The sequence below is a fragment of the Cibotium barometz genome, chromosome 1, assembly GCF_041138505.1.
Source record: "Cibotium barometz isolate CiBa-2024 chromosome 1, ASM4113850v1, whole genome shotgun sequence".
Taxonomy (NCBI): domain Eukaryota; kingdom Viridiplantae; phylum Streptophyta; class Polypodiopsida; order Cyatheales; family Cibotiaceae; genus Cibotium; species Cibotium barometz.
This window is the reverse complement of record NC_141046.1, coordinates 12,799,733-12,816,425: the sequence shown is the minus strand read 5'-3', so window position 1 is coordinate 12,816,425 and position 16,693 is coordinate 12,799,733. Positions and strand designations below refer to the sequence as shown.

At 46.6% G+C, this 16,693-nt stretch overlaps 1 protein-coding gene across 1 annotated transcript in view; it reads left to right on the top strand.

Annotated features, from left to right (window-relative positions):
• Window positions 1-106: 106 nt before the first annotated feature.
• LOC147641612 (DNA repair RAD52-like protein 2, chloroplastic) overlaps window positions 107-16,693 on the top strand; it is an 81,180-nt gene continuing 64,593 nt past the window's right edge. The window contains exons 1-3 of the mRNA XM_086794209.1: window positions 107-885; window positions 13,753-13,790; window positions 13,919-14,013. Coding sequence (XP_086650335.1) covers window positions 506-885; window positions 13,753-13,790; window positions 13,919-14,013 — 513 coding nt within the window. The 5' untranslated portion in view covers window positions 107-505. The remainder of the gene's footprint in view (window positions 886-13,752; window positions 13,791-13,918; window positions 14,014-16,693) is intronic.

The following is a 16,693-nucleotide window of genomic DNA, read 5'->3' as shown; positions in this document are numbered from 1 at the left end:
CTAGCTCTTTGGTGCACGTGCTTGGCTCCCTTCACTGGAAAATTGATGACCGGTTCAACTCACTTGCCACGTCCCTAGCTCTTTGGTGCACGTGCTTGGCTCCCTTCAGAGTCACACTAGGTCAATTCACGTGGGGTGAGGTTAAACCTTAGGTTGCCCATCTTCTGGGTTTGGCTTAAGGTAATCAGTTAACTCTTCTTTGTGGGGTTTTGGGCCAGTTTTTTCACATCACTGATATGTACGTTGTGCCTTCACCAACCCAACCCAACCCAACCCCACCCAACCCAAATTTCTCTTGCGGATGTTGCAGCTCAAAAAGACAGGACCCAACAACAACATCAACAGCATCATCATCATCATCATCATCATCAACTACCCCTTTGCGCTCTTTGCAAGTCTCTCTCTCTCTCTCTGTGTCTGTCTCTACACAGAGTGATTTGGGTCTTGTTTCTCTCTCGTTTTCATTATCTTAACCACATTTTACCGTGTTCTTTTCACCAAAGCCATGGACATCTTGCAGCGCGCTACCCCCACCCTCTCTTCCATTCCCTCCTTCATAACCCACCACTCTCTAGTCTCCATATCCAAGTCGCCTACAATCTCTTTCCTGCCCATCAGACAGCTTTTAAACAGCAGGGTCCCAACAGCTTCTCTTTTCTCTCAGAATAATAACCCTAACAAGCCCTTGAAGGTGAATGCAGATGAGAGTGGGCGGATGATGCTCGCCAACTCCAACACCAGCTATGCGGCCCCCTTGGAGCCCTCCTCCGGATCCTCTTTCATGATGCGCCCCCTGGCTGAGATCCTGCGTGATCTCAACAAAAGAGTCCCTGACCAGGTCCTCAAAGACAGACCTGGAAGTGGTCACCAAAAATACATCCCCTGGTATGGCACTATCTCTCCCCTTCGTTAAGTGTAGAGGGTTTATTTAATTCAGTGTTTTTGTAATATGCTGCTGTGAAATTAAATACCTAAACGTTAAGTCCTGTAGAGGGTTTATTTCATTCAGTGATTTTTAAAAATAAAAAATTTGCTGCTGTCAATCAAAACAAATGATTAATAATTTGCTGCTATGAAATCAAAACAAGATTTCAAAAAACTTGCTGCTGTGAAATCAAAACAAATGATTAATAATTAGTCCCGTTGAGGGTTTATTTCAGAACTTATCAAAAACCTGCTGCTGTGAAATTAAATAATTAATTATATAACCGGTGCTGTGGAACTGCATAAATAATCAATAATCACCTTTTGGGAATGATCATCAGTCCCAGCCTCACTCGATCGAGCTTTTATATCTCCCAAGTCCCAACCATCCGTAATTGTGATCCATTTTTAAAATTTCAAGTGAGTGTATTTCGCAACCTTTGAGTTATCATTTTGTCATGAGATTGGGACTATTTATTTGCTGGCCATCTGGACATCCCTTTTGTCACATGTGGCGTAGGGCAAAGAGCAGATAGGAGAGAGAGAAGGGTACATGGAGCATACACAGTACACCTGATGGGTCCCAACCACCCACTTACGGGGTCCCACCACCCATCCACTTAAGGCCCCCCCTACGAAGAGAGTATTTGCTTTGACTGCTACAAGAAATGAAGTGCAAAAATGGGCTGAATTCTGTCCTGTTTGAGATTGACATGAATGGATGGAATTCTTACAGAGAACCCTCCTCCTTGTGCTTGCGTTAATGGGGCTGATGGCTGCCCGAGAGCACGGTAGATAATCGAGCAATTGTTTAGACTGTACGGGCTACCGCAAGACATAGTCAGTTTACGAGTGACTTTTGGAAACTTGTTTTTGAGAAGTTGGAAACAACTTTGAATTTGAGTTCCTCTGATCTGATAGCCAGACTGAAAGAGTGAATCAGATTTTGGAGGATATGCTTCGAGCATATGTATCCAAAAAACAAGAGTTCATGGGAGGATTATCTTCCTATGTTAGAATTTGCATATAACAGTACTAAGCATACGAGTACAGGTTTTAGTCCTTTTATGCTTATGTATGGTTTTCAACCTCGATCACCTGTTACAGTAGGATTCTCAGGACTTCAGCATGATGCAGCACGTAATTTTTTGCAAGATATGCAGGAAATGTTACAAGTTGCGAAGGAATCTATTAGAAGTGCTCAAGACCGAGACAGGTTTTATTCTAATAGACATCGTTCACCTAGAGAGTTCTCTGAAGGAACGATGGTGTATTTGCGAGTTCCGAAAGATTCCGAGACTTTACGGACAGGTAGATCTCCGAAATTATTCCCTAGATACTGTGGACCATTTCGTGTTACACGACGGATTGGTTCAGTTACATATGAATTGGATTTGCCTTCTCATGTGAAAGTTTATCCTGTATTTCATGTCAGTAGACTTAAGGAAGTACTGGGTGGAACAGATCAGTTAGTTACTCCTCAAGAAATTATAGACGTCGAGGACATGACATTTGTTCCGCACGAACTTGAAAGGATTCTTGGATTTCGTGAAAGAAGATTACGTAATACGCTTATCACGGAATACAAGATCAAGTGGAAGGATCGTGTTGAGGAGGACGCTACATGGGAGACATTGACTACTCTTCAGAGAGATTACTCTGGCTTTTTAGTGAGCTCAGGAGTGAGCTCTTAGAGGAAGGGGAGTATGTCATGTGCACAGTGTGTATCTATCGTGTGCTACACGCACGCAAGACTAGTTTCGAGGCTTGGGGAAGCTTGGAGCTAGGCGGGTTGATTGACGAGCTGAGTTAGGGATATACTAACGGGCGGGCACCCAAGTATGGATGGGCGGGAGCCCAAGTGTGGACGCCCGATGACCGGCCAAGAGCCTATAAAAGGGTGGCCAAGGTTAGTTATTGGGATATAGAGAGTCTCGCGAGTTTGTGAGAGCTCTATGGTCTTGGAGCCTGGATCTAGTCAGACGTGCACCTGCTTTATGCAGCCGAGACCGGCAGCAATCTCGAGGCCCGCGAGGGCAGCTTCGTGGCAGTATGGGACGTCGCGAGGAGGAGATTGGTCGGTACGTCAACCTAATTAGCTCAGCTCGTGGCTCGGTGGGGGCAGCCAAGACTGTGGGCTTGCCCACGGCTGCTATGGTTGGGAGGTGAGTCAGGCCTGCACCCCCTTGTTTGTTTATTCGTTTGTTTGCAAGATTCGAGTCTTATACCAGGAACGATCATGAAGAGATCCGTGGGGATTTGACACAAGCGCACAAGAGCAGCAAGCGGAGGAGGAGCAGCCACGTAGTAGGCGGCGTAGCTGCGGGCAGATGTCATGGCCCTGTGAAAATGGAACAGCACAAGTGTGGGCATGGTGGTTGCAGAGTCAGAATATTTTATGATTCACATGGGGGGTGCCCGGACAGAGTTTAAGATGTGTGGACATCCCTAGGTGTGAAGGGGGGAACTAGAAACATTAAACTTTTAATGTTTATAAAAGTTGCCCCTAGGCCTTAGTGGCCCTAGGGAACTTTTAAAGTTTGGGGGCCCTAGGGATTATTTTGGGGATCCACTTTTGGAGTGTTTCTCTCTCCTCTCTCTCTCTCTCTCTTCCCTTTTGGGAGTCGTGGAGCAAAAGTGGGAGAACATGCGTGGAAAAGCTGAGGAAACTGAGGCGGCTGCTGTATCTGTGCTGTAGCTGCTGTTTTCTGTGAGCTGTGTGCTGAAGAAGGCCGTACAACAGCCGTACAACCCTGTACGACTGCAGGTACTGCTGGGGACAGAGAGGCGCAGAGCTGTGGGACAGACAGGCGGCTGCAACTGTTGAATCCAGGCTGTACAGTGCTGTACGACTGCAAGTACAGCTCTGTACTTTCTGCAGGTACACTGTACGGCCAGTTCTAGGGCAGGTACAAGAGCTGGGCAGCACTGTTGCAGACAGCGCAGGAGACCAGTAGCAAAATTCAGCAGGCGGCTACTTCTGGTTCTCTGCAGAATCAGCCCGTACCGTCAAGTACAAGCAAGTACCGTCAAGTACAAGCAAGTACAGTGCTGTTTTTCAGATCTGTACTTCCAAAGACAGCATAGAGGTGAACACAAGGAGGAAGGTACAGGCACATGTGTGAAGCAGGGTTGTGGAAACAAGTGCCTACAAGTACAGATTGGTACCGTTGCTTCCTCCAGTGCTGTTTCACGAGCTGAATTTGGTAAGCTCCGTTTCTGTTCATCTATCTCTCTTTCTACTGCTTGATGTCTGTTGCAGATATGAGTTATCTGGCCCCTTGTGAGAGGAGGGGTATGGCAGATTGACAAGGGTTGAGACAGAGTTTGGACAACATATGTATGTTTGAGCTGAGATGATGTATCATGCACTTGAGTTATGCCAGATGTATGCTCATGGCTGCCCTGCTTAGTGGTCTTGGCTGATCAGAGGGAGGCACAGTGTGTTATTGTGGAACACAGATCTGTGTGCATAGATCCTCTGTGCTAAGAAGGTTTTGTGGGCCGTCAGATTGGACATACAGGTGTAAACTCTTGGCTGATTTTTGTTGTACTCAGCCATTCATATTATTATAATTGAATAAAGAAATACCGCAAGGGGCGCCAAGCTTTGGGGCCAACAGGTGTCGCTTTGATTTCAGATTTGGGCACTTTAGCTCCAATCTGTTTTGTTTTCTTATCTAGACTACAAGTGGACGGGTGACTGCTAGTCTACCGCACTCTGGTTTTCTATCAGAGGCCGGTCTCAGCAGATGTGGCGCTGCTGCTGCAGGCAAAGGCGGTGCAGGCTCTCTAGGGCGGCAGGTGGCAGTTGTGCTGGCGTTATTGGCGGCGTTGCGCTACTAGCTGGTGCTTGTGGTGATGGGAGGCAGGCTAGAGGTGGCACAACGGCAGCGTAGCTAGGTAAAACAGGCGCTGTTGGGTGGCACAACTGGCGGAACCGTGGTGGCGTTCAGCTGATGACGGTGGTGCTGCTCACATGGTGGCGGCAAGAGGCAGGGCAGTGGCGGTAATGGGCATTGCAGAGGTGGAGTTTTCCACAAGGCGGCGTCTTGGGCGGCGGAGCAGTGGCCGATGTGGACGTTGCAGGGGCGGTTGCCAGTGGAGGTGGAGGAGCTAGGCGATGAAGAAGATGATGAGTCTCTCCTCCATGATCTCCAAGAATTCTTCTATGATCCACCTAGAGAGTGCAAATACTTGAGGGGATGCCTGTTTTTTACCATGCTTTTGCCTTATTCCCTAGATTTTGTTTTATTCCCGTGCTGCTTTTGCTATTAATAATAGTCAAAGTTCTTGATTTATGCTTTTACAACTTCAGGGCCTTGCTTTTTGGCCCTGGAGCTGCTTTTTGAAAAAGTGACTTTTAGCTTTTTGATCTAGTTCGATGCCCTCTTTCCAATGGTGCCCTCAGCTTTTTAGTCAACAAAGTTTGACTTTTGCTTTTTCCTGTTTTTTGACCCAGACGAGTGCTTTTTCGAATTCCAACGTTAGGAACCCTGTTTCCATGTGTCCATCATCCTCTCCATGTGTCCGGGCATGAGTTCTATTGTGTGAAAAGAGCATGGAGGACCAAATGGTTACAAGATCACTAGTGAAGATTTTGTTGCAAGGTGTGTTTGAAAGCTACCTCCTAAGTATAACAGCATGGTGTCTACTCTCGCCATGGGATATCAGCCTAAGCCTGTCACCTTTGAGGAGTTTAGCGCAATGCCTTTTGAGGAGGAGATGCGGTTCAAGATACGGAGTGAAGGAAACCAGGCAGCTTTCTCAGCCAATGCGAAGGGGTAAGGTAAAGACTCGTCATCCACTTCTAAGTGTAAGAAGAAGAATGTGAAATGCTTTTATTGTAACAAGAAAGGGCATGTAGCAAAGGAGTTGCATTGACAACCAGACCACTATCATTTGCACTCATAAGGAAGAAGTTCATCGATACAATGACATAATGCTCACAAAGTTGTACTCAGAAAAAGATATAGTCACCGTTGACTTGAAAACCAATGGCCTCGATGAACCTTGCCTACAGCACTGGATTGGCAATACCAACTTCAATGGAATACATAAAGTTGTAGTAGGTGCCAAGTGTACAATAACCAAGAACATTGACTTGACACAATCGAAGCGGCAAACAGGGAATCATGCAACGTGGAGGAAATACTTGAAGGTCCTAACGGAATAGTTGTAGCAATACATGTCAAAATTGACGCAACCAAAAACACAATAACACTATATCGTACTACGAAGCGAGGCGGGAGGGGGGGACGGGGGGTGGGGGCGAAGGAGGGGGTGCTGGCATCTCGTGGTCCTCAGTCTTCCGTTGCGTATTTTGACATGGTATCAGAGCCCTAGGCTCGTGAAAGATCTTGGGAGTTTTCTGAGCAAGAGGGGGATTGTTGCGTTGCTGATTGGTGGACTGTTAGGGACTGTTCGGAAAGAGAAGAAGCAAGAGGAAGGCGGGCTGAGTTGCTGGACAGCCACGTGCAGGTTTAAAGTTTTTTTTCCCACCCACCCACCCTTTTCAGTTACATCCCCGCGATGGCAGATTTGTTAGAGCTGGCTGAGAAGCATGTGAAGATCCCAACTCTCCCTACGTTCCCAGTGGACCGTCAGTTAGATAGGAACAATTACGGCATCTGGAAGGTTATGATGGAGTCTGTGTTGGAGTCATATGACCTTGCTGATTTCATCGTTATCGGGGTTCCACGGCCGGAAGCAGAGGAAGGGGAGTTACTGTCAACGAGGAAGGACCGTGAGGCACAGGCACAGATGTGGGATCGTGTCAACGCCAGGGTCCGGTCATTTATCTTCCTCAACTGCACACCGCAAGTAATCAATCACATAAAGCATATGACGCTAATGTGCAGGTTTATGTGTGTGAGTGTGTGAGTCCAACACCAACAAAGATGGAAAGGCAGAAACTAACAAATTCATAAGCTGCTTTTCCAAAGCCAAAATTTGACCCGGAGACTTAATCTCATAAAGATCTACAAATGCCTTCCAAACTTCATGTGTAGCATCTGCCACACACACATGAGAGAGAACATAATCTTGACAATTCAACATCAAAAAAGAGAAAACATGATGATCATTTGTCCACCAAATATCAATCTGTGCCTGAGTCACACCAACGGTAGCAAGGGTGGCAGGGGTGGCATTGGCAGTTGTAACAAGCCAATCCCAGAGATCCACTCCACGCAAGGCTAATTTCACCTTCACCTTCCACAAAGTGTAGTTGGAGCCATCAACTTTGCAGACTCAGCGAACATATGAAGAGTAGTCGAGGCAGCCATCACAAAAGCTCAATCTTAGAAGAAAAATGCACAATCTCGGAAGAAGTGTCCACCACAGGTACCGGATGCCACCAATCCTCAAATCAGAACACCATCAATTGCAAGAAGCACCTGTAGAGGAAAAAAAAAGCAGCACAAGAAGTGCTGCTGCCCTGAAACGGAGCAGCTGACAGGTGTACAGGGGGTCTCAGAGGGTCTCAGTGGTCAAAACTTGTGATGGATGACCTGAATCTGCAGTGGAGAAGTGCCGGAAGAAGCCAGCTGACCTGCAGCAGATCTGAGAAGAAAAACGCAGGGATGAAGGTGCTGAAAACTGAGGAGAAGCCGGGGCAGCAGAGAAACGCTGACCGGGGCAGCAGAGGAACGCTGAACCGGGAGCGATGATACCATGAAAGAGTGCACAGAGCGGAAGCATACAAGCACTAGAGTGTGCTGAGAGAGAGAGAGAGAGAGAGAGAGAGAGAGAGAGAGAGAGAGAAATATGAAGCAGCTATGCTGAATATACTGCAATGAAACTATCCTGAGCAAGAGACATAAAAGGTCTCACCAGTGAGGGATACAAATCAGGACTACAAGATGAAAAAAGAGGGAGGCAAGCCGGGTTGGCCGACTGGACAACTAGACTTGGCCGACTGGACATCGTGAAGCTGGCCGATTGGACATTAGTCACCCGACCTGGGAAAAATGCCAAAAAATATGGAAAAATAGGGTGGCCAGTCCACAACCAAGGGCCATGAAAAAGGACCAAAAGGGAACTCCAATCATGAGCAGAAATTGAGGATGAATGTGCTAACAGTTTTTTCCCTCTAAAATTAAAGGAAAATTTCAATGTGCACAAAAGAAGGGGTTTGCTTTTTCCAAGTGTAAGCTTTTTCACAAGAGTGTTAAAAATAACACTTTAGAAAAAATTCCAGGCGATTTTAAGTATGCTTTTCACAAAGAAGGCTGCGTAGCAGCTTTCGTAAGAAAAGCATGCACATGGAGGAAAAGTGTTTTTTTAAGCACTTGGGAATATAGAAAAGAAAATAAAAGTGTTTTTAGCACTATTGGGAAAAAGCACATACAGTATTTTAGCCCTTAAAAAAAATAATTTCTCTATTAATTTTAGAGGCGCACCCATGTAGTCTCAAGTGGCCACCTTGTACGGTCTGGTACAGACAGGTCTGCACATGTATGGCCTGCGTACGGCTGTTATACAGCCTGCGCAATCAGCCGTAAGGCTACTTCAGCCTGTGCATGTGCATTTACTCTACAATCGCTTTCTACTTGTGGTCATGCATCAACAATCCTGTTTATGCTTGCACACGCTTAATCCAAACATCTCTCTACCTTATACATATTCTTGTGCTAGCAAACTGTCGCTTTTTCCTATGCAATCAAGCGCTTGCAACCATGCGCATACGCAGCCTGTAATCATGCGATCTAAGCATGTACATGCACCACGAGATTTGCTCATGCATGGCTACTGCTGTACTAACTGTACAACCAGTCCGTGAACATAAGCATCCGAAAAAACAGAAAATACCCTCTTCTTACTTCAAATCTGTACATACAAATTTCAGCATACACTTCACATGCTTCAAGCACATACTTTGCCAAACCTCTCTTCTCCAACTGTTACACATTCATGAGCCCACTTTCCTCCTCCTAGGTGACTTCAAAAAAAAAAAAACGAGTACACATACCTTTGAATTTGAGTATGCGTCAAACCTTGGCAATAGAGGTGGAGAGGAATACCTAAACCCTAAAAAAATACAATTAGTTTTTCTTACAAAAACCTCTGCCCGTGCTCTCTTGTGGTTTAGGCATTGCTCTGATACCAACTGCTACGTCCATAGATCTCCTAAACAGAGCTTCATTTTGGACTTAGGCCCCCACAGGAGGAGAGATGGTATTTGTAGGCTGTGTGGCCAGGATGGAGCTATTGTTCCTGATCTCCCCCCCCCCCCCCACCATGTGAGAGCCATCACCACTGATTTCTTCAGATCTCTTCTCATCACAGGTGCCCCATTATCCCCACAAGTGATGGACGTGCACGAGAGGCGGGTTTGGTGGCACTAGAGAGAGGTGGTTCCCTCCTCTCTTTGGTCCTTCTTATTGACTCCATTCACTGTGGAGGAGTTGGAGGAGGCGGTGATGTCACTACCCAGGGTAAAATGCCTGGGGATAGAGGGGCTTCCAGTCTCGTTCTTTCTTCGTTAGTGGGACCTCTTGGAAGGTGGCCTTCGAGCTGCCTTCAACGAGATTATGATCACATGTGCCATGCCAGAGTGGCTCTTAGAGGGTTTGATACACTTGATTCCTAAGGAGGGTGGTGACAGATTGGAGATCCGGCAGTGGAGACCCATCACTCTTCTAGGGATCGCCTATAAGATCCTGGCCAAGGCCATAAGCAGGAGACTTTAGCCCTTTCTCCCGGACTTGATTCATGACACTTAGACCGGCTTTGTTTAGGATCGGAGCATTCTGGACAACATTTTCACCTTGCCAGGATGCGGCAGCAGGACCTCATAGTGCTACTCCTAGACTTTGAAAAAGCTTATGATAGGGTGGATTGGAGCTTTTTGGAGGGCACGATGAGCTGGATGGGATTCCCCATGGAGTGGATTCGTGGAGTCTTAGGACTTTACTTAGCTTCACACAGCCAGGTTCTCATTCAGGGAGTCCGTGGTGATAGATTTCCTATTTCCCGCTCGGTTCGACAGGGCTGCCCTTTGGCACTTGAGCTCTTCTTATTTGTCACGGAGGCCATAAGCAGTTTTCTTTCAGCCCAAGAGACCGGACTTCAAGGATTGCGTCTTCCCCTGCGCACGTAGGAGGAGCTGGCTGACTCAGAGTTTGCAGATGACACAACAGCTTTCCTTTCTGGAGATATGGGAAATCTCCAGAGATTCGCGGAGGCCATTGAAGTTTTTTGCCGTGCATCAAGAGCACAGATCAACTGGCACAAGTCGTGTGGTTTTTGGGTAGGCTTTGTACCCGCCCTGACTTGGTGCCCAGTTGAGGCTTTCCAATGGATCCCGAGGGACACTCGAGTTTGCTATCTTGGTTGCCAAGTTGGCATTGACATCTCTCTTGAGGAGCAGCTTGCTCCTCTTCTTTTGAGTATTCGGAAGAAACTTTTATACTAGAGTTCTGTGAGGCTTTCCTTAGCAAGTAGAGTGGTGGTGGCGAACCAGGTTCTTCTTGCCACCATGTGGTACATCACTTTGTGCTGGGCCTTTTGTCGGGCATGTATTGGCCAGGTACAACGGTTGTTCAGGAACTTCCTATCTATTGGCAGTGATGGGAGGCTAGCCAGGGCCAAGGTGTGAGCCCTGGAAGGATTTCCTCTTGGCCCCGATTTCAGCCCGCACCCTAAGTCTAGGGGGCCCTTGGCCACAGAGTACGAGATGGATTTTCAGAGAGATGCGGGCCCAAGGTTTTAGCCCAGCTTTTGAGGACAGATTTGCAGCTAGCTTACTTCAAGCTTGGGATCACCTCAGGGGATCACCTCAGGCCGGCCCTTAGGTAGATAGCTCCGGCAACCTCACAGGAGCGGCTTCGGCAACCTTTGGTCTGGAACCCATTGATTCGTTTACCCAGTGGCCACATGTTAGGGGCCCGACCTCATGTATCATGGGGCGCCTTGAGCATAGGACTAGCCAAGTCCCTTGGAGATTGCATCGCACACAGGCAGTCACCCTTGGAGGTGCAGGGGAGAGGGCTGGCAAGGATCCAGGGTAGAGCTAGGCTCAGCATTGACATCGACTCAACTATCCCTTAGGAGTGGTTGACCCCTATCTCAGACCCAGTGTGGCTAGGTGTGTTTACCAGACATGACATTCTCGTGGTGGTCCACGGAGTAGATGAGGACAGTGGTCTGCTCACTTTTTTATTGGATCCCATGGCAGACTAGAGAGATCTGAGCTTCCCTTAGGGGATTTCAGTGGCTGCACGTTGCAAAGGGTACCTTGGCCAGTGGTGGGTCTATGTGCCACTCCCGTGTCCGAAAACCAATCATCCTCAGCCAGAGAGAGATTTTTTGGCGGCTATGGGTATGGGAGTGCCAACCTCTCATGCGCCTACAGTGGGACCCGAGAGAGTGGACTTGGCATGACCCCGTGGATGGGGAGGAGACTCTAGGTGCCTCCTTTGCATATATAGCACGGCTAGTATGCAGGATCCTAATGCCAGAGATTGATGGCACCTTGGTAGCAGCAGCACATTGGTAGGCATAGGGCCTCTCCGTTTCCTTTCAAATTTTTGGAACAGGCTTTGGGACAGTTTTCGGCCTAGAAAGATCACCCTCTTTCTTTGGTTGATGGCACACAGGAGCTTGGCGGTCGGTACTTGGCTTGCAGTTGGAGGTTGGTCAGCAGCTTGCCCGTGGTGCGGCCACCCTCGAGATTCTTAGCGACATTGTCTTTGGGATTGCTCGAAGGCTCAACAGATTTGGCAACGGATTCTCCGCATCTTCACTATGGATAAGGCCTCGACCCGGATCATTACATGGGGTACTGTCGCTTGGGCCACAGAGGCTGAGGCTGGAGTGGTGTGGAGTGGTCAGGGCTTATGAGCAGGATGGGGGAGGGCTAGCCCTTCAGGGCTCTCAGCATCGTATTTCGGCACTACCAGTCACATCTCCACCTACTGACCAATGGCGACCAGGCCCATGCCAAAGATGGGAGATTTGCAGTAGCATTGCAGCTTGGCACATTTGGCATGCTAGATGCAGCGAGGCCATCGAGGGTACCCACACTCCGCATGTTGAGTCCATCAGGAGCATTTGGCTCGACATCACACACCCTCCGCGGTTAGTGGGGGAAGTTACAGGGAGGTTCTGACCGTATGCGGAAGTGGCGGGAAGCTTTCTTGAGGCTCTGGAGGCCTGGCCCATTTCTCAGAGATAGAGGTTGTGACGCCACTTGGCATTACCGACCACCTTTGTGGTTGTTTCTCCCCCCACCCCTTATATGAGATAGCCTTCTCCTCACAGAGCGGCTAGCCGGAGGAGAAGTGTCTCTTCCCCTTATGATCAGATGATTCTTGACGTTATATGAGGCGAGTTTATATCTAGCCCTTTGTGGCTGTCTTTCATTAACTAATATTTTTCTCGTGCGGGGTGGGGGTGGGGGTTGGGGAAGATCTCCTAAACACGGGACAAACATAGCTTCCAAGGTCATGCAGGCTAGCTCACCACCTAACCGTAGTCTGCATCAGCAGACCACTTCCGAGCATAAGGGCTAAGGCTTGGAGTGGACCGTGTCCTAGGCCTAGGCACACGCCTCTGTCATCCGATAACACGATAAAATACAATAGTCCACTCAATAGGCTCATCCCACCTATATAGCCATTGTTGACTTATAAATGTCTATAACACTAATTAACACGCTATGTGACTACCGTGATTGGCCATACCTCAGCTAAGATTCATGGTGCACTATTGGAGGTCAAGATTAGCTCCGTGTATGTAACAATACTTATGTAGGCACCAGCCACTTGGAGAAAATCTCGATTGCCACATGTTTGGGGACATGCAATTTGACTTATCCACATGCCTGCCCAAAATGCGCAAATATTTAACCTTGGATGTAATTGGGTTCACATATTGTAAAATATTGGAAGCTCCGTGAGTTATCAAGTTGATGCATATTTTCAAAAAGATAAGGTGCCCATATAATAACTTGTCTAGCCTTTATTAATGTGTCTACCCATTTATTCAATAAAACACACAAAAATGTTCTTCATATGAACCTTGTACACACGTCCTTTGTCCAAGCAAACACAATGGCCCATGGGGGTGGTTTCCTTGCGCATATATGTCCATTGAGATTCTTTCTGGGTACCAGAAACAAAACCAGTGGTTCCTGATACATTGTATTAGATAATACACCATTCTCAATAGATTGTACATTATGTTCCTGGTGTCCATGTAAACCAATGATCAGGGAGCTTATATCACAGCTGGTGATAGGATTGATCCTAAAAATAGTTGTAATCTGCAAATCTCAAGCCATAATACGGGTAGACACAAATTAATGCATTCACATATGCTTGCATAGGGGTGTACATATATGTGCACATACAAATTTGCATGGATTGTGTGTGTATGCATGTGTATATTTACATAAGCTTGATTGGCTCCCTTCAATGGCTGCTATCGAATTTGTGCTGAATAGTAAATTGAGGGGCAGCTGAAAGTCTCAGTGCTAAGAATGTGTTGCTAGATTATCAAATTTATGCCTTTGTTTCATACCTTTTATAGTTCTTGTTTATTTGAGTTTGACTAGAGTCATAACTGCATTGTCTGTACAATATCTAAAAAAGCATTTGCAAATAGGTGATTCAATCTATAAAACAGAATGGGACATAAAATAAAGGTTTACTAGTTGTTTCAGCTAAGAAAGGACATCAACACACTCTGTTTGGAATGATTTTCTCCAACTATTTCTTGCATGAATGCTTTGATTTAAAGACTGGGAATGTCCCTGTATATTGCTAGACCTTTGAGTCACATGAGAAGTATGTTGGGGGTAATGCAATTTTACCTATGTTACAGGTACCAAGCTAACCGGATGCTCAGTTTCTATGCTCCAGGTTAGCTTTGAAGATGCATTCAATAGCTCACTTGTTTTGACAAAGCTAAGTCGTGGGCTTCATTTCGATATGAATTTTTGATGTACGGGTTTATATTTCTATGGGGCCATACATCATATTTTGTACAGGATGGTGCGGTGAAGTGCGAGACATCACATTCTCTGCTGATGGAAAATTTGTGACTGTTATTTACCGTGTCACAATAAGAGGATCTGATGGAGAGGTATTTCTTTTTATGCTTTATATTTATGTGCTTCGAAAGATGAGTTAGAGGCGTAGTTACATAAAATAGTAGCTAAATAGCCCAGGGAATGGAAACGGCAAAAAAATAGGAAACAGAACCAAGAAGGAAAAGATGGGCAATTGAAAGCGTGAAGTATACTTTAAGAAAGCATGCTATCATGAGTTTAAGTTTTCTGTTGCTCTCATATGGATGAGATATGTAGACTTGGTGTAATTCACATGATGCAAGATAAAGTGTGGTGAGTGAGTTAGATGCTTTCAGTAAAGGACAACAAGCTGAAGTATCAGAATTGGGACAAATTTTGTAACATGCAACTGGTTTGATTGTGCAACTCGCAGCAAGGCCTTCTTTATTCCTTTATGTTAGTGAGCATGAAGCAATCCGCTTCAATCTCTAAAATAGGAGCATATGTAGCATTGACACTAGATTAGGTCCCAACTACCCAAAGGGCCCCCTCCCACAAGCAGTGTTGGAATGGATTCTTGCCCTCCTGCTCCTCATGGTGCCATGTGGCAGTGTAATATCCCACATTGTGGGTTGGGGTCTAATTGACCCCTCTATATAGGGTTTAATAGCCCTTGGTCTCCCCTCATCCCCCACCTTTATGGTGGTTCACGGGATCTTTGGGTGGGGGGCGGACCCAGTTGGTTGTTGGCCTCCGCTCGCTTGCTTTGCTTCTGCTTTGTGCGTGGTGCTCTGCTGTTCCGCGCTCGTTCATGGTATCAGAGCCTTGTTGGCTCCTGCTCGGCATTGGGCTTTGCATCTAGGGGGGGTGTTGGAATGGATTCTTGCCCTCGTGCTCCTCACGTTGCCATGTGGTAGTGTAATATCCCACATAGTGGGTTGGGGTCTATTTGACTTCTCTATATAGGGCTAAATAGCCCTTGGTCTCCCCTCATCCCCCACCTTTATGTTGGTTCACGGGATCTTCGGGTGTGTGTGTGTGTGGGGGGGGGGGTGGATGTGGTTGGGGGTTGGCCTCTGCTCGCGTGCTTTGCTTCCGCTCTGTGCATAGTGCTTTGCTGTTCCGCGTTCTTTCAAGCAGGAGTATTTGCTTTATTGCTTTGGAGAACTTTATTTGCAATGCAGAAAACTTGCTGTGATGATGGTTGATTGAGGAATGCCAAACACAAGGATTAGGTAGACCAAACATCGTCTCAACCATCAAGCGGACTGAAGACAAATTTGAAGCCACTATGCATATCCAGATCTGCTCAGGGAGATGCAAGACTGAAGGCTGAATGCTGAAGAGGACTTCAGGATGCCTTGGACTGAAGCACAATAAACTGCTTTGCCGAGATCATGTATGCACAAGCCATAGGACTCAAGCACACATGCTCGTGCTCTTGTTTACTACTCAAACTATGAGAGAATGGGATGATTTATGCAAGGGACTGAAGGTGCCTTATATATGCACACCTATATGCTGGTCGGTTTTCAGATCTTACTGTTGGCCTGTTTATATTGCTCATGACTTGCTGAAATAGCATTAAATGCTACTTTTTATGACATCGCTTCACACCTGTGGCTGCGCATGCCTGCGCTGCTGGTCGACTGATCCTTCTGCTGGCCGATTGGGGTCTATGCTCTCATTGAGCTTGCCAACTGGGCACTAAGGCCATGGTTGGCCCCTTTGGTGGCCCATGCACTGCCCTTATGCAAGGCTTCCCATGGTTGGGCTGGTCTTAAACCCTTGAATGCCCATGTTATCTAATGCTTCTTGTTGCGTATGTGTGTGTGTGCATCGTATACGTGTACCCCTGCTTGTGTACCTGCTTGTGTGTGTGTGTGAACAACCCTTGTATGTGTGTGTGAACACACTTATGTGAGTAAGTGAGTAAATGTGTGTGAACAACCTCTTGTAGCCGTTTGTGTGTGTGATGAAGGCGTCTTTACAATTCTTAGAGATTAGTAGTGGTATGTGTGAACATGGGCTTACCAGGGGAACTTTTTCCCATTGGGTTTTTCCCCTTGGACATCTAGTGTGAAAGGACACTACACTTTATATCTTGTACTTGTACTTCATTTTCTCATGAACAAATCCTTCTTTGATGTAATGTGTCTAGGAGCCCCACTGTCAAAGTACCAAATGACTTGTTTCTCATTCATATTGAGAGACAAGTGCTCCTGTGATGCATCATAACTACATACCAAGAATGCCCAATCATCCTGCACAAAGTGAGCTGAATTCTCAGCCTTTGCTACAAGCATATTGGAGACAAACCTCATTCCTTATTCCTCTTTAGCCTGTCTCTTCCTGCACTCACTAATGTAGTGCCCTCATTTCTTGCAGTAGTGACACCTGCCCTTTTTCTTGGGCTGATCTACATCACTTTTGCCTTTGTTTGATGGCTGTCCAGAATCAGCCTTGGGCTGATAGCCACTCTTTGCTTTTCCCTTGCCCTTATCATGGTCAACTAAAGCTTGATCACTGCCATGTGCCATGGAAGACTTATTCTTCCGTGTTTTTTCCTCACTCCTCAAACAATAGGGGTTAAGGGTTGCACCTCAATGACAAGGTGAGAGAAGTGTGGAAGTTGAGGTAGGACTCTGGCAATGAATTCAATGTCCTATATACAAGTTCTTTTCTAGTATGACTTCATCTATATTGAGCAATTCCTCTCTAAGATCATGGATCTTAGTTAGATGATCAACCATA